We start from the raw sequence: 18,289 nt of genomic DNA, 5'->3' as shown, positions 1-18,289 counted from the left end.
TTTAATTAGTTATTCAAGATATACATTCACAAGGAATTATGGACTTTCACAATTTAAAAATTAGTACCAGATGCCAAGCATAGTGTTTTTGTATCTGTGCTTCACTTCTCTCTAAATCTGTTACATGCCTTAGTTTACAGATTTCTACTTAATGATTCTCTAAGCACTTGTTGTACCTTGGAGGCATCAGGATGTAAAGCAGACAGTATTTGGATCAAAGTGGGGAGGACACATTGTACATCCCTGCCCCAATTCAACTCTTCACCAGTAGGACTGGAATTAAAAAGAGCTCTGAGCAGCACTTACCCACTAGCAGCACTGCTCTTACAAATCAAAAGTCCACCTAAATGCACAGCATGAAGGCCACATTTGGCCAGAGATAGGTGGTATTAGGGTCAGCTCAAACATGTTGCAATATAAGGCACAACTCCATGACTCCAATGAAGGACAGATACCAGGAAGAGGAGAAATAAGTGCTCTCCAATGTCCCTTGCACTCACATTACTTGTATTACCATGTACAGCTTGAGCAGAAATCTGGAGCCCTGAGACAAGGCCAGACTAAGACATGGATGTCCTGGGGTGTGGCATTAATTCTGTGTGGAGTCAAATTAAGCCATGTCAGGGTTATCAGGTACTCAGTGCCACCTGGTATCAGAAAACTCCACGCTGTCCGCCAGGACCTGCCTTTTCCTGTAGTACTCCTCACATGATACCTGACGGGAAGCAACCTAAACCAACTTCTATACACATGTCCCTAGTCCCTCTCCCTGCCTCTCCATGTACCACACAGTTAGTGTAAGGCCTTAAATTTGAAATGCTCTGAGCTTCAGCTGTGACCTAAAGTGAACAAAGCAAATGCCATTCCTGCCTCTCAACACTGTTAGTCTTGCTGGCTGTCCCCCAAACTCTGATATGGAAAACAAGTTTTGCAGACTTCAAGAACATTCAATTGAGTGCAAATCCTTTCTCCACTGCTACAGTGCTTATCTTAAGAGAAGGAGCGAGATAGCAGCAGTATTTTCTTCTTAGAGAGGCTGACCTGCTGAATGTTGGGGAGGTAAGGCACAGGAAGGTGCCTGGGGTGCTGCCCTTATCACTCCACCCTGGATAAATGTGTTTTCAGGGAACTTAAAGGCTGCTTCTCTGGAAATTGTCTCAGGTGAGAAACACGTACAACAGAGTCCAGGCCTCAGTGGGTTTCTCTAATCTTTGACAAAAAGTAGCCTGCACAACATAAATGGTGATACTGCTAGCAAGTTAGAAGGCTGCTGGAAAATTTTTACCACCCCCTGCTTCCTTCCCAAATGACTTTTACATTGTTAGATGTGTAACCCATATGCTTTATCATTATGATAATACAATTTCTACTTATACTGTAGGACATTAATCTCCCTGGCCCATTATATAGCTGCTCATCTTTCTTAATCCAGGGCCTGAAAATTTTAACTACACTCATCTCACCATGAACAGTCAGCCAGAGTCCACCTCTTCCCTTCCAGTCTATTCACAAAAGACACGAGAAACCTATGCAGTCCTGCTTTTAAAAGCTGTGTAGGTTTCTGCCTTGGTTTAACCTATGCCTTTGTGCAGTAAATCCAAGAGATTCTTAATTATGCTGAGTCACAGACTGTGTTTCCCATTTGTACTTTTAAATGTGCCTTACCCAAAAAGTGATGTTACTAAATGTAACATGACTGTATTAGTTATCTTTTACAAAAAATTATGGAAATGTCTGGTATGCCTGACAATAGTCAGCCTGCATTTGAGTGTATCCAGGTTCATGGAAAGATAAAATATTCCAGATGAAAAATAAATGAATACAAAGCCCCATATTCCTGATTTTCCTTAAGAAACAGTAATACATTTGAGATACTATGACTTGTTTTGGACTTAACCATCTCCACCAGTTTTCAGAACTCTTTCTGGAATTTTTTAAATGTATTCCTATAGTCCTTGTAGGTCTAATATAAATAAGCATATATTTTTAAAACCAGGAATTACAAAAAAACCCCACAGTAATTATTTGAATTATGCAATACCAAAATTTTGCTGATTCAGATAAGAATTTGCTCTGTCTAGGTGGCAAAGCTGACTAATTTTTGTGAAAAGATCTGGATTAAAATATGCAAGTTATAGATACTTGATCTGCGTAGATCTGAATTGAAGAATCTGTGTTTGAGAGGGAAGGGAGGACAACGGGTCCCAGGGAAATGACTGAATGAAAGAGTGAAAGGTGATAGAAGGGTGATACAGAGAAAGAGTCTCCACAAGGAAGAATTAAAGCACCAAATCAGGTTTGTGCTTAGAGCTTGTCTCTGGGGTAACTTGCCTTTCAACCCACTGCAGAAAATCTAAACCAAACCTTAGCTTTTGCAGAAATTCTGGTTTTATTTTGGCTGGTGAAACTATATGGCTATTAACAAAGATTCTTCTTTGCTTTTTTTTATAAATTCTGTTGTATATCTTATTGCAGTGTGATATACTTGCTATGTAATACTACCAAACTAGGTCCCTGGCGTTGCAAAGACTTGAAAACATGTTTAAGGAAATTAGGGTTTACAGTGTGATGCAAATAATTACGAAGTGACTTAGATCTAGTCATAAAAATATTCCCGGTAGTGCGGTTTATGCCATCACGTGAGTTTGGTTCCTTGTCATCCCCTAAGGCTATGCTGAGAAATTAGCAGCTGACATCTCACTATTTGGTTACATCTGAGGGGTGATGCCAAGTGCTCTGTGTGGCAGCAGAAGCTGTTGATGTAGTTATTTTGCAAGAAGTGTATCAGAAGCAGCTCCCACCTCTTTGCCTGCACTGCTGTGGGGTAGTAGCGGGAGCAGGAGATCCCGTCCCAGGCGCAGTAGGGATCCCGAGCCAGGCAGCAGTCGGCGCAGGCCGTGCCGTACATGTCACACTGGTGGAACTTCACTTGAGCTATGACTGACTCGGATCCCACGTAGAGCTGTTGCTGCAAAAAATACACCAGACAGGATTGCCACAATGCCCACTAAAACATCTCTTCCCAAGGCGGCTACTGAAATTGTTAGATTAATCGTTGCTTGCCGGTTGTGCCTCCGGCCTGTGACCTGAGGGAGGCAGAGTTACTCTGCAGGAAAATATCTGATTACAGATTAAACTTTCCCACTGAGGACATAGAAACAGAAAGGTAAAATGAACAAGTTTATGTTGGCATTTCCTCGCTTCTGAAGTTTCAGCTTTGTGTTTGGATAGGCAAGGGGTTACATTTCTTTTTCTTCATCAAGATATTTTCCAATGCCTCCCTCTTCACACTTGTCTATCACCTAACTGATCTGCAAAAAAACCCCAACTTGACATGAAAGACTTTAAACAAAGAAGTTCAAATATGAAAGGGTTATAGGTAAACTCAATTTTAAAATGGGAGTTTTCATATAAATTTAACTCTTGATATGGCTATAATATGGTCACATATTTACATGCACAGTAGTGTTATGATTTGTATAATCCCTCAGTGCACAGGAGATAGATGATAGATAGAAAGATAGATAGATAGATAGATAGATAGATAGATAGATAGATAGATAGATAGATAGATAGATAGATAGATAGATATTTAATTGTTTTCCTGTTGCTGTGCAGTCTTTCCTTACACATTACCTGGTCACTATCTACTTTTTAATATTTATTTGCAGGGTTCAGGTGGGTTTTTTTCAGCATTAGCACTGAGTATTTGAATCTTTTGATCCCACATAGATGTCTTTTTCAAATGAAATGACAGATAATCAATTTAATTCTTCAGATTTTAGCACAATAAATTAAGAAAATAGCTTGAATTGAAAGGAATTTGAGAAAAAGTCTTGTTGCTGATGAATGTAAATTTTCTGAACACAGAAATATGCATTGTGCACTGCAATAGAAATTACTTATGCACAGCTCACTTCCACAGTTTTGCCAGTCAGAAAAAGTATTCCTTGGTTGTGCTCAACCTAATGGCCAAACTTAGTCCATAATTCCTGCTCTTCGACCAAGCTGTCAAAATCTGGTATTTTAAAATTACTCAAAGCTGGGAAATACTGACGCCTCACGTAGTCTATCACAATATATAAATTTTAATCCAGATAGTCTGTTCTTGCTCCTTATTATATCTCCCTATATCTCTTTAGAGCATAGAAATTTAACTTTCAGTGATGCTAAGGGAATAAACTAGGAGAAGCTGGTAACAGCAATGCTTGAAGAATTTTTCTGGTGAGATAAACCAGATGATAGTAGCAGGAACTCAGTCTGCCAACTGGAATGAAGAGAAAACTTAGGATACTTGTTTGAGGGGAATTCTTTGTCTGCAAGTGCTGCAGTGTGATTGTCCCAGAAGACACTAACAACACTTTCAATGAGACATACAAGATGAGATTTTCTCTTTTATCTTTTAGCAGGGGCAAAGCTTTAAGTCTTGGTAAATCAGAGGAGGGAAAAGAAGCATCTAATATCTAGTCAACTGAACATCAAAGAACATTCTTTCCCAGTCTGCAGATAACAAGCTCAGACCTGAAATGTGATATTTTATTGTATCACCATGACTTGGTGAAGACTGGTCAGTGTTATAAGGATATGGAAATGTAAGTAGCAAGGAGTCTCCACAGGGTCAGTTATTCCAAGTTCAAAAGAGAGCAGCGAAAGTGCTTGAGATACAAAGTTTTTTCACATATGCTCAACTAAGTTATATTCCTGATAACTTTAAAGACAAAATTACTTGGTGCCAACTGTGTCCCTAACACGTATTCCAACATTTTTCCAGCATTCCAACAATTTCCAATTGTTCTCAGTGTCAGAAAACTGTACCTTATTTCAAGAGTAAGTTTATCTACATTCAATAAGCTGATCTTGGTTTCTTAATCTGATATTGCTTTGCCATCAATTTTTAAGAATCTTCAAACACAAAGTAAGAAGTCACTTCACATAGAAAAGTATATATATGACTCTCCTCTCTCAGTCTTCTCTTTGATCTCTTGAAAAAGTAAAGCTACTCTCATTTCTCATGAGAAGTTTTTTTTCTTCAACTACTGGGTTGCACTGGTGGCTTTTTTACAGTTCTCTCCAGATTTTCCAGATATGCCTTAAATTAGTAGAGTTAGCACATTTCTTGGGAGATGAATATAATGGAAGAATGCTACTTCAAGTTTTCTGGCATCTCCTTTTTACTCTGCCAACACAACCCTTCAACCATGACAATTCACCGAGAGTAAAACATAAGTCAAACATCTGATAAGACACTGAGTTTTTCTCCCAATAATCACCTAGGTGCAGTGCTAGACAATCTAGTTTCCAGAGGTGCTTTCACAGTCTGTGGGAAAAGACTGAGGCAGGAAATAATTCACAATACTTAGACCCAAATCCTCCTCTGAATTACCATCACAGGACCTGGACTTTGTGCATTACCTACAGGACAAATGCAAGTTGATTAGACACCAAGACTCAACTAACCCTTTGGGGCACAGTCACCCCTCCTAATAATGCAGATTTCATTCTTTGTTACTCGCATTTCACTGTGTTTATCTGCACCTACACTGCACCGGATGTCTAACTTCACCGTTGGACATGTTTAACATTAAGATATAACTATCCTTGGATGTTTATAATGGCTCCATGCTGAGATGATATGATGATATGATATGGATGAGAATCTGCCCACAAGAGTAATAAATTGGGTGTTCATATCAGCAGAAACTTTCAGAAACTCAAAAAGAACACAGATCCAAACAGTCCTACAGGGCAACTGAGTATGTGGGAGAGCCAGCAAGGCTCTTTTTGCACTGATATCCCCATGGGTCTGAAGTCTGTCTGCATTTATCAACAAAAAACTTTTCTGTGAATTGCCATATCCACCAAGCTAATCCCTACTGTGACTAATACAACATTAATTTATGAAACAGATTGGTTTTTACTTGCTTTGATATGCATGGTATTGTAAACTAAGGATGTTTAACACTAGAATTGAAAAATATAAATACATTATAAAGAAACAGAGCATATAACTGTAAGTTCTTTATACAGAACAATTACACGTATACAACCAGATCTCATTATAGATGATGTACATCTGCCTGTCTATCTGTGCATCTAGCTCTGTGCAGTTTACAGCTTCATTACATTTGAGTCACAATTGTCATATTTCAGACTTGTAAAATACTTACCCTTTTTGAAGAGATTTCCATAGAAATAATGGGAACTGGCATCTGAAAAATAGGAAATATTTTTCTGCTTAGAAAAGAATATCTTTTTGGTATGAAAATAAATCAGGTAAAATAGTATTGGTATTTACTTATTACATTCAGCTTTTCTAGATAATTTTGACTTTTTTTGAGACAGATGTGAGGAAATTGTGACTTTCAGAAGTATTGCTTTTAAATAATTTGGAAACAAGCAGCTAACACTTAATTCAGGATTATCAGAGCTACAGGAACACTACAATTTCCCTGTCAAACATGACATTAACTCTTGTCACCACTGAATGTCTTTTGTCCTGCTTGAGAGTGATAAGTGGAGTGTTCTTTATAACAAAACATTCATTGAAGATAAGACAAAAAGAGCAGGAATTCCTTCTTTTACCATTGTCCTCTCTGCCCTCTACTCAGATTTCTTGGAGCAATACATAGCCCCTCATAGCTCTTTTGAAAACTAGCTTTATCAAGAGGGGCAAATTCTGTGATTTCCTTCCCAGGCAACAAATCAATAGTTACACTGCCTAAATTCAAGTACCAGATATAAATGTCTAACTCTTGATACTAGATTTTCCCTATGGTTTGAAGCAGGTTAGCCTCCTGCTTTATTTGACTAACATGACATGATGAGAATACTCACTAAGAGAATTTCATTTTGTTATCTTTATCATATGTCAAGCACTGAGCTTTAGTCATAGGTTATTCTTTAGGAGGATGGAGTTCTGCCTTACTAGGACCCATGTTTTCCCACTGTAGAGAGGTTAACTGATTCACTCTTTCTGAGTGGACTTCTTCTATCTGGATCTCATTTAAGTTTCCCAGATTGTAGTAGGCACATTTTTATGTGTGCAGTTATACTTTTTTAATTACTTAATTGGATATGAGGGAAAATTAAACGAAATGCAGTAAGTTTCTAATTAAAAATTGCATTACAATGTCCAAGCACATAAACAGAAAGGCAGTAGTCATGATTTGCTTCAACCTGCTTTGGTACTTGGGACATTAGATAAACTTCATTTAAAAATGAAGGTTTCCTGTCATGAAATTTCTAGATAATTAGAAAATTTCTTGCACACAAGTATTACATTTTTGACTATTCTAATGTGGTTTTTTTTGATATTTTAATTCTGCAGAAAATTCAAGACTTGTGTATATACTTTGCATACAGCACAGTTCACCTTGAATACTTGCAGCTCTTCAAGAATCACTTCTTCCATTGATTCTGTCTCTTGATTGTAAATTGTTATGACTTTCAGCACAATTCCATTATCTGGACACAAATTTAAAACAAAATAAAACAAAAGCATAGGTTATAATTGGTTGAAAAATTTATATGTTCTTCAAATACCTGAAATGACTTCTTCAAATTGATATTGAATTGAAATTTATAAATATGAAAAGTTAGTTGTATTGCGCTGTCATTGAGGAGGATTCTTACTCTTAGAAAATTAAATATATGACTATTTGTGCCTGGAAAATAAGAGCCAACTCAGACACTTGTAAGATACAAAATTAATTGTATTTTTTAAACATTGGGTCATAACCCACTGTGAATAGCAAAAGGATCATGGAGGGCAACTGTATTTCAGAAAAATAAATGAGAGTATGTGGAAGCCTAGTGTATTGAGGCAAACAAGTATAAAGTAGCTTTAATTACAGGATCTAGTGTTTACACTAGATAGGAAACTACCAATATCCTTAATTGCTGACAGCAGCTCCATTCCCCGAAGCAAAAGCACAAAAACCTTCAGGGGTTCTTTGTGCATAATTCTTACCCTTCTCTAAGGAAACACTGAGCTGCTGTTGAGCTGAAGGCATTAGTCAATGGGAGATGAATCAAAATATAAGATGCACATTCAAAAAGACTAAGGCACATCGGACTTAGATTTACCAGCATCTATGACTCTGCAACTCTTCCAGGAGAGTAAAACACACAAATAACATCTGGTCTTCCACCACTTTGGTTTTGCCTTGCTGGCTATATATAGAAAAGCCTTGCTCTCCTTAATCAGAAAATCTGTCATCAACAATGGCAAATATCACTTCCTTTCTTCTGTTACTTTCAGTCACCTTTGATTTACAGGGGACATATTAAGCAGGGCAGCACTGGGGAAAATGTTCAGCAAAAGATCAAAGGGTGAAACAAAAAGAGGAACCATTAAATTGGGGTCATACACCATTTTTCAAAGAGAATATGTCATCAAAAGCAACCATTTTGTAGTAGAACAGTGAAAAGAATTTGTATTCTGAGCTCTGATTTTCATAAGTAAGTCCCTCTTCAAATCCTGCTGACAGATATGTGAAAGCTCTGATGTTCAGACTTCACCTTTGATGAACCTTTCTAACCTGCACCGCTACCCTAAGGAAACTTGCTCAGCTGTAAGATTCTGCTTACTTATGTTACACAGCAGGTGTTGGACTGGGATTAAAAAAAGTATAGCAACCCTTCCTAACATCATACTGCCCAAAGAAACAGGGAGTTTTCTGATGGGAGCTTTGCCAGAGCAGTGATTGCAGCTTTCATTTCAGACTTTCTAAAACCCAAATTCTTTTGCTGGAATTTCATGTCACCTGAGAGCAGACAGTTTGAGAACACTAGGCAGCTGTTGGGGGCCAAACCAGCACAGCTCTAAAGCACACACTTAAGCCACTTTGGATTCAACTTTGCTGAACAAAAGACTTGTGTACAAGAATATTTGACGTGGTCTCAATTAGAAACGCAAGGAGAAAATATGAAGGATGTAGGACCCACTGTAAAATCTGCTGTAAAGAAACAAGTGACACATGATACAATGTTTTACAGACCTCAGTTAAGTCCGTTAACAAGACCATACCAAGGCTGTTTAAAACCTTAGAAAACTGCACTAATATGAATAGCATTTTGCTATTCTGTGAACATGACTTTTTTGAATGTTCTCAACACTGAAATGTACTTATCAGAGGAATTTCATTAGTAAAAAAATAATTCACTGGAACTGCTTTCCTAGACAAAATGGTCAAAATGATTTGTAATACCACTCCTGTTGTTAAATTGATCAAATGTGAATGTAAGAATCCTTGTTTTTTTCCAGACAGATTAGATATGACTTGAGTCGTATGTAGTTCCAGCCTTTCCTCTTGTTTTTTAAGTTTTTCTATTTTTCAAATACCATTAGGGTATTTATTTTTGCTCTGCTTTCTTAAACTTAGTGTGGGTATATGTTATATTTTGCCTTTATTGTGTTTGTTAGGAGGATGCTTAAAAATTATTGTTAAACAATCTCTTTATATTTTAATAAAATGGCACAGAAGAAAGACAAGAAAACTTAGAAGGAAACTTCTAACTGTTTTTTTTTTTTTTAAATTGGGCATTTCCTCCTTCCTTCCTTGAGCTCTGTTGTAACCCAAATCTGGAATCTGTGAGGTTTTTTTAATGGTATCAGCCAGACTTCTTGTCTCCAAAACTGGGGAAAAGAAACTGTGGAATAAAGCCAATTACTTGAAATTATATTTTTGGAATATTTTGGAAATCATATCACCTTTATTTCTCTCAGGTCTCCAAGTCTCAGCTCAGATACAAAACAGTGTACAAAACAAAAAGGCTGTTTGTTCTGCAATTTTTATCTTTATGTTCTTTTTTGAAAAGAAATTAAAATGGAATCCTATATTTGTTTCTCTTGCTAGTCTTTAAATGTGTCCCTACCATTATGTTTCTATATAATGTTAGCATCACAGTGAAGCACATGTCTAGAATGACTAATATCCTCTGTAAGGTGAAGACTGGAAGAAGCATGAAAAGAAAAGTTGCTAAAAAGAAATGTTGTATTGATTTGCTTCATCATGGAGAGAAAAAAAAAACCAAACCAAAACAAAACCACTTACTAAATCGTAAATGTAAAAATTCTTTCTTGCTTTATTTACCTGTGCCAATGAACAGAACATCATATTGCCCATCTTCAGCTTCCACTCTGTCCACTGCTATTTGTTTAAGATTGTACTTTCCATCTGTTTTAACTAGTATTGGCTTCTTATGAACAGGCCTGATGGGCTGATACATCAGTGGGTGACTCCTGGCAAAGTGGACAGCTTCATCAGGATAGTCTTTAGTGGTAGTGTATATCCCACCGTTCACCTTGCTGGCACACTGCAAAAACAGAGAATGCAGATTATCCTGAAGGTTTGCCTGAGAAATTGTCAGAAAAAGGGTCTTGTTTTCAGGGATAAAGTCTACAGAAAATGAAGCACAGAAGACCATAGGGGGAATTAGGAGAGTGAACTCTGTACTTTATGCATGTGTGGATTATTAATCATGAGAACAAAGGAAATGCTGAACAGTGCCTTGGCATTCTCATGTAGAAAGAAGGAGTTCATCCCTCTTTGGGATACTAAGACAGAATAAAGAGTAACACTTTTAGATTCTGACAAAAGCCACAGTGCTTATGTCTTCCCCAAATTCATATTGAAGATGTAATCAAAATGGCCATCGACAGAGTAAGAAAAAAGGGCTTTTCTATCCCAGTAAACAGCCATGCAAAGTCAGCAGAACACTAATGCTTGAAATCAACCTCCAGTCTTATTATTTTTTTGATTGCAAAATGCATTACCATAAGAAACTAAGCACATTTAAAAATTATGCCATCAACAACAGTAATTCTAGATTTTAGGCATTCTAACAGTATTATGTTTGATTCTAATTCCTGACTCTTGATGACAGTATTCTATATCACAGTTTAGCTTCAAATACCAATGTTTGCACTGATCAATCTACCAGTTTGCAAAGCAAATAAACTTTATGTCAATGACTGATTAAAAGAGGCTTACTCCTTCAGTTAAATGTGCAATTAGAGATAATTTAATGTGTTAAAGAGAGAAGTTAATTTTAGGATGCTTTGTGAACGAGAGAGTGTTTCCCAACTGAACATAGATCTTACATTTCCAATTTGATTCATGATGTCTAATTGAAACCATTTATGATCAAGCTGGAAATATCTCAGTAACCATTTACTTTCTTCAAATATTCATAAGACAGTGTGGTTTTAAGAAACCTTTCAAGCAAAACCACAGTAGCAGCCTTTCTCTATTTAAATTGGATTTTCCAATCAATAAAATGAAATAAAATACTCCTTATGTTTACTGGACACAGTAATTTTAAACTTGTGGTCACCTGTAATTGACAATAACAAACTCCTGCACTTGTCAAGGGCAATATTTGTTTCCACTTTTTGGGTATAGCTACAGGAATGCATTTGTTCAGTGTTGACTTAAAAGTAATTGTCTAATCAGCCTAGTGATGGAATTTTACCAGCTGTTTGCAATAAAGAGACAGAGCTGGAGCATGAAGACAGGCTAAGCCTGTGCTTCCCATGCACTGCACAGCATATCAAGTGAATAGACATTGCCAGCTTTCCTTTGCAAAGTTCTAGTCCTGGAGAGATTTCATAAAAATAACTATTCACAGGCTTTTCATTTTAATTAAATAAAATCAAGTAGTCTAGAAAGGAAACAGTAGATGCAGCTGTCTCTGAAGTCTCTCAACACTACTTTTGATGTAGCTGATGTCACTTCCAGAAGCAACACAGCCTAAATGAACTAAAAAAACCCAGCAGAGATTATGGCAGAGGATTGCAGAGTCTGTCAGAACCTGTGTGACTCTTAACAGTGGCTTTCTGTTTATTTAGCTTTAAGCTCTACTCTCATTCCTCATGGACTTATTCTTTACTCATTCAATACCTAAGATCAATGATTACTAACTCTCAGAGACGCCCATCAGTAGGTTATTTTTTGCCTCTTGTCACTGTCACTCCTGTGATAGGAAATGTAGTGGGATTTACTTTACCAGCATGCTGCGCATTGTTTGGAATGCAAAGCCTGACACTTGGCTACAGCCTGCTACACACTTTCTCTTCATGCTACTGGATAAACATTGAAAAGACCTCTAAACTGTGCCCTAAATGAGTAGCTAAAAAGGAATAAATTAATGCTCTGTTAGCTGGCAGAGCCATCTATTTCAGTGTCTGGTGTGCTCTGCAAGATATAAAGAAAATCACAATTAAATCTATTAGCACCCAGGACAGACCTGCATCCTCAGCTAATTTTTCCCTGATATTGGGAAATTGCTCTCTTGTGCTCCTTTGTTTGTTCCTATGCCTTTCTGGGGAGGTGACACTCTAGTGTGACCCAAACACAGCCAAGGAAGAGAAGCATTGAAAGCAAGTGGAACTTAGGGCAGCTTTCCTTTAAATCATTGTCAGCCTTGCTGAAGCACTGGCTCTGTGTTCTCTCCTTCATGCCAAAAAGACAACATTTAATCTTCAGTGCTAGGAGATATCAGTGTAATAACTGCTGTCTTTAATACTGAATTCATGCCTGTGTTTAATGCTAGTCCAAATAACATATGTGAGGTGTTCTACTGCCTGGAAGAAAATGAATACCACTTAAAGAACTTGGATTGTATCATCTTTGCAAAATATACAGCTGTTCTGCAATCTACGCATAGTACAGTCCCATTATTTGGTAAAACCGCAAAACCCATGCATTTTCTATAGAAAATATCAAATAGGAAACCAATAATTCATTTCAATTCAATCTTTTTTCCTTAAACCTGATAATTTATTTACCTGATTTTCTATGCTGACTCAATACTAATGACTTCAATTGATGTCAAACAAACAAAAAATATTCAGTATTGATTGTAGCACTGCTACAAGGGTAGCTCATTGGCCCAGATGGTGAAATCATATTAATAATGTTTAAATCCTAGATAATCTCTTTTTTGGAGTATCTGCTTCTAAATTTTGACTTATATCTGTAACCCCAAGGGAAGTAGACAAAAAGATTAATTTTAAATGAGAAAGAGTATGCATTTGAAATCATACTACAGGGAGAAAGGTGTCACTAGAATATCAGACAAGCTAATAGGCCTTTCCACCTCTCATTCATGAGATTCAGTGATAAATGAATTGTGTAAAATGATTATTTCTGGAAATGATTGCACTTAGTATAAAAGGGAATATTGATTAAGGGAAAACAGCAGGGAAAGGAACGTCCAGCAACTGTTTATTCCACCTTCAAGATCAAGAGAGTGAGCCCCTAGCCTGAGAGGAGATTAAGAGGCGAAGTGTGAAAACTGGGGGTGGATTTAGCCAAACTAGCTGTTAGAAATGTCTTTGCTCAGAGTTAGAAATCTGCCCCATGACATGACAATGTCAATGTAGACCTCCATGAGTGTAATCAAAAGCAGCTTTGCAGCACATGACAATTGCCATGGGTGGGTAGGTAGCTGTAATCCCAAAGGGTACAAGGCAAAAAGAAATCCTGGATGCTGTGCTTCCCTGAGTTAGGCTGGCACTGCCTGCCTCCACCTGGAGGCTGTGCCTGCTCTGTGAGATGCTGACAGCCCTGCAGTGCAAGAGGCACCTTGGAGCTGCACCCACCAGGGCCTTTGCCCCTCGAGAGGGGATGTGAGCACCTGGCACAGAAACCGCAGAAACACCCAAACAGACACTGAAACAGGAAAAGGGCTTGAGGTGAAGATTACTTGTGATGTCCTTGAGAAAACAACATGGGAATTCCTTGTTGAATTTAATTACTTGTCTCTTAAATCATGAGTTTGTGATTTCCTCCAGAAATCTAAGTACCAGACAGGAACAACTCCGTACATGACAGCACCTCTATAGCTGCTGAACGCTTGCTACAGTAATTCCCATTTAATTGCATTTTCAAAATAAGTCTTGTTTCTTTCCTTCACCTAATAGCCATTGGAAAAAAAACAAACAAAAAAGGTTTATAAGGAAATTTGTGAGTAAATTAACAAAAAGTACAAGTGATTTTTCTTCGTTTGGTTTTTTACAGTGTTATTTTAATATTTTTATATTCTTTGTAAAGGGTACGGAATAAGAATGTTGATAAAATCAGGAACCTGACTGAAGGGTACTAAAATCTCACTCTGTGATGTCTGAAAGGAAATCAATGAACTGTGAGGGTGCCAGACCATTACTTCCAGAAAGAATCTATCTTGAGCAAAGGACTTTGAATGACGGAGAATTTTCTCCTTATCCTCAAATGCATTTATTCTGATTAGTTACTTTTATTAAAATATGTCTCATTTCTAAACTGCTCATTGGTCTAAATTACAGAAGTATTTAAATTTGATCCATTTGGAAAATGGGGTGGAAAAAAGAAACAGGAACCACCTGACATTGAAATAGCGGATTCTCTTGTTTCTAAGGATGTTTCCATCCTAAGGATGTTTTTCTTTGTTTTTTTTTTTTTTTTTTTCTTCCTTTAACACTTGTTAAATATCCCAGTTTCAGCATGCTAAAGAAAGAAAGAAAGGAAGAGCGGTTCCTTCACAGGTAATGCACTTAATGATTCTGAATGAAAGTGAATGCATTTGACCCACCTTCTAGATCTGCCTCTTTCTATCCCTTTTGCCTGGGGTCCTAATTTTGAGACCCTCAGACCTTTACAAAATGTTGATAAAATCATATCCAAACAGGATTTTGAAAAATCTTATTTACTTAATCCCACTATTTTCTTTTGGAAAATGTATGGCTCTAGTGCTTGATTAAACCTATTGCTGAGCCATTCCACACTTTTCCAGGAATAGCTGGAGTATGTAGATATTCAAAGAAGTACATCCCGGACTGTGAAGTCAGGAAGGTCTGTACATTAGCAGCAGTCTGTTTTTTCTTTACAAAATAATTTACATAGCAAAGCAGTGGAAAATAGACTGTACTTACTGAACCAGGTCTAGGATAAGGTACTTTTCTTTCATAGAGAGCCCAGTGGTATTCAGGTCCTTCTTTATGAGCATATGGTCCATTAAAAGCTGCTCGGACACTTGCCATGTGGTAAACACATACAGCATATCCTCTAAATATATTGCTATGAAGTAAAATTTAAAGACATTATTAAAGCAATATGTCACATTCTGTCGAGATAATGCTGGCATTATTATGTAATTAAAAACAAGTCACATTTCAATGCTTTTAAGTAATTTAAGTAATTTTAAGTAATTTATCCAATGTTCTTTGAAAGTCTTTAATGTGTTTATATTCATAACATTTCTACAAGGAAACTCGGTGTTGTTATGCCAAAATTTGATGCTGGTGTACACAAACTCTGAATTACCTGTTTGGAAACACAGAGAAAGCAAAACTGACTGAACTCAGGTCCTGCATGTCTTTGATTAGTGATTTAAACAGTTTTTATTCTTTAACATTTTTCCTACTGTTTCTTGCTTGGAAAGATGGGAACCAACTAATGCTGACTAAAATAAATAATCCTAAAATGAGTCCTTTTTGTATTGAGTAGGAATATTGGTTGGTATTATTAGTTAGAAAAGATCACCTTATGTAGAAAAATCCTGATAAATTTTTCTATTTTATTTTTCAATTTTATTTTTCTATTTTATTTTATTTTGTTCCAGAAGAGCAATTATTTTTAGTTGCCTTTTGTTGAGGGTTTGTTTTTTTTTTTAAAAGAAGCATCAGTGGTCTCCACAAGGAAATTGTTTCTGAAGACTGCAAAAGGTGATCCAAAAAATTTCAGTTTTGTGCCCAGCTTTCTCTATTGGCATCGAGATTCAGTAGGAAATGCCAGGTGTCTGCAACCCTTGAGGAGCAGGTCTTGCTTTTGTTATTAAAAAAAAATAAATCTGGAGAAAGTGGCAAAAGTGTGGGTGCTCTTTTCTAGCAGTTACACCCTAAATGAACAGTCAGATTTCCAAGCTGGGAGTCCTGTGTGCTTGCACCTGAGCTATGCTGCAGTGGAAAAGGAAAAGGAGGCCACCAGCAACATTGCAGTTGTTGCTTTAAGCTTCACTAAGAAGTTAGTAGGAATTAAAGTTGCTATCTACTTAACCTTGAATTACAGTGGAGCTCTTAAGGGAAAACAGGTGGCTCTGAGATGCTGCTCTTATAAACATGCAGATGTGCATATACTTTGACATAGGAAATTGTCAAGCTGAGAAACACTTAATTAATTTGTAATCCAGATACACTGAATCACAGAATGAGACTTCAAGCCCCTGAGTGCTATAGAGAAGTTTTCTACATTAAAAAGGAAGCCTGCTGTGAATAGAACTGAGATTAAACTGTTTACTGTATATTTGCTAAGGGATATGTATCATCCAGCTTCTATCTCTTTAATATACTGTTCAAACATTCCTCTATGGCTCCTATTATTTCTTCTAGTTGTTTACCTTGTCGTGTTGAAGAGGCCAAATATCACTGGATTTTTGTTATCACGAGTTTGCAGCAAAAACACATCCTCTGTAAAATTTAAATGCAATGTTATTGTTAAAAACTTACTTTTCTCAGCCTGCCAAAAGAAAATACACCAATTCTTAAAAGCATAATCCTATTTTACTCATTTATTCCATTTAATTTTATGCAGATCTTAAAACAATATTTAAAAACAATGCAGTATATAAAGGAGTAATTGGTGTAAGTGAACTCCATATGTGTAGAACTTCATATACTTCGGAAACAACATTAACCACCATTCCCTGATAATGAATACAAGTGCAGTATTTGACAGTAAAATGTGTTATCATGAAGGTAAATGTTTTTTCCATGGTTTCAAGTTTGTTGCTGTCTAGGATATTTACCTAATTCATCAAAATGTGTATCAATTCCATTTCTCCCAGGCACAGAACAAACTAGTCTGGCTTTGAGGAAAGTGGTCCATTTATTGACGAGCATTCTCTGGCCTCCCATGTCATTCTGTAGAAAGAAACCAATGCCAATGGTAATATGAATAAGTCTAGAAGCACAAACATCTCTGATGAATTAGCTGCTCATTATCTTCTAATGTCAAAAGCATCCATTTTCAAACCACATGTCTATTACTAGAATTATTTCTCTGGAGTCAGTTTTCAAGTAGGATTGCACTGATCAAGTCCAGGTCTCATTAAGATCCGTGGTTTCATAAGAATGTTTTAATTCTGTACCACATTCCTGGATAGTTTTAGATATACAGCTGTTGTAAAGTTTTTTTATTGCTCATTTTTGCAAACTAGATATACTGAGTGCATTAGTGAAATTTAGCTTTGCTTTGAGAGCTCAGTGTAAGATTAGTTCAATGTATCTAGAAACTGAAGCCCTGAATCTATCTATAGACCTGGTGCAGCTGGGGCAAGTCTGAGGCAATTATTTACACAGTTTTCTAACAATTGCAACAACTTTAAATAACACCTGCCTCGCTATGGCCATCTCACATTTTCTTGCTCTTGCAACAGTTGGGACTTTCAAGAAAAGAGAGGATTTAGTACTACTTGCTTCAGGTAGCATCCTCAATCTGTGGCCTTATATTCAAGACCTGTGTAAGTGGCTGTTGAAGGCTCTGAAATAGGCTTGCAAAACACCTCTCACAAACAGAGATCTCTTTTTCTCAAGAAAGTAGAAATATGCAGAGTAGATGCCCCTGTGTTACAAAACCTGTTGCAGCTCAGGTGAAAATGTAAAAGCTGGGGAAAATAGCCAGCTCTTGAATCACCAGCTAGTTAATTTTTGTGTTCACTAAATCAAACCTGCATTATGACATACAGCTGTGAAGTTAATGGCCAGATAAGTTTTGGAGAAGTGGAAGAGAAAGGTCAGTGGGATTTTGATTTAACCCACAGCTAGAGATAAGACTTCCAGGTGGATATATTGCAGCGTAGTGGGAACTGTTTAAATAATCTATCTAGGCATATATTCAGAACATAAACCAGAGAATTCCAGACTGGATCTTGATGCAGGTTGGAATCCAGAAATCCAAGTGGCTTTGTGAACATTAATGTCTGAGGCTGCAATTTGGTACTTTTCATATATCAGATGTTTTTAATCTATACATGAGTACCTAAGAAAGTTTAAGGGGCAGTATGCTGGTGAGCATACATGGCAAATACCACTTATTGAGGTGACAGAAAATAATTGCATCTTGCTTTTTGCTGAATAGTTTTAGAAATCCTCTAACTATCCCTTAAGCTGTATCCCCAACAGTTAGGAGGGGGAATCCAAACTTTTTTTGGAAACAAAATCAGATGTTAAGAAATAACCTTCTCTTTCTCTCCTTTCATCAAGCTGATGTAGTTTTAGTGGGAAAATGGGAGAGCTCCTCTCATCAGCTTT

General features: G+C 36.9%; 1 protein-coding gene across 1 annotated transcript in view; it reads right to left on the bottom strand.

The window, feature by feature from the left end:
- LOC131573684 (semaphorin-3E-like) overlaps positions 1 to 18,289 on the bottom strand; it is a 128,355-nt gene that overhangs the window by 7,851 nt on the left and 102,215 nt on the right. Inside the window, exons 8-14 of the mRNA XM_058827878.1 lie at positions 16,786 to 16,900; positions 16,378 to 16,447; positions 14,915 to 15,059; positions 10,095 to 10,317; positions 7,373 to 7,464; positions 6,168 to 6,209; positions 2,802 to 2,968 (exon numbers count right to left, since the gene is read on the bottom strand). Coding sequence (XP_058683861.1) covers positions 2,802 to 2,968; positions 6,168 to 6,209; positions 7,373 to 7,464; positions 10,095 to 10,317; positions 14,915 to 15,059; positions 16,378 to 16,447; positions 16,786 to 16,900 — 854 coding nt within the window. The remainder of the gene's footprint in view (positions 1 to 2,801; positions 2,969 to 6,167; positions 6,210 to 7,372; positions 7,465 to 10,094; positions 10,318 to 14,914; positions 15,060 to 16,377; positions 16,448 to 16,785; positions 16,901 to 18,289) is intronic.

This window comes from Poecile atricapillus, chromosome Z (assembly GCF_030490865.1).
Source record: "Poecile atricapillus isolate bPoeAtr1 chromosome Z, bPoeAtr1.hap1, whole genome shotgun sequence".
Taxonomy (NCBI): Eukaryota; Metazoa; Chordata; class Aves; order Passeriformes; family Paridae; genus Poecile; species Poecile atricapillus.
The sequence above is the reverse complement of the archived record's forward strand: the minus strand, read 5'-3'. Positions and strand labels throughout refer to the sequence as shown.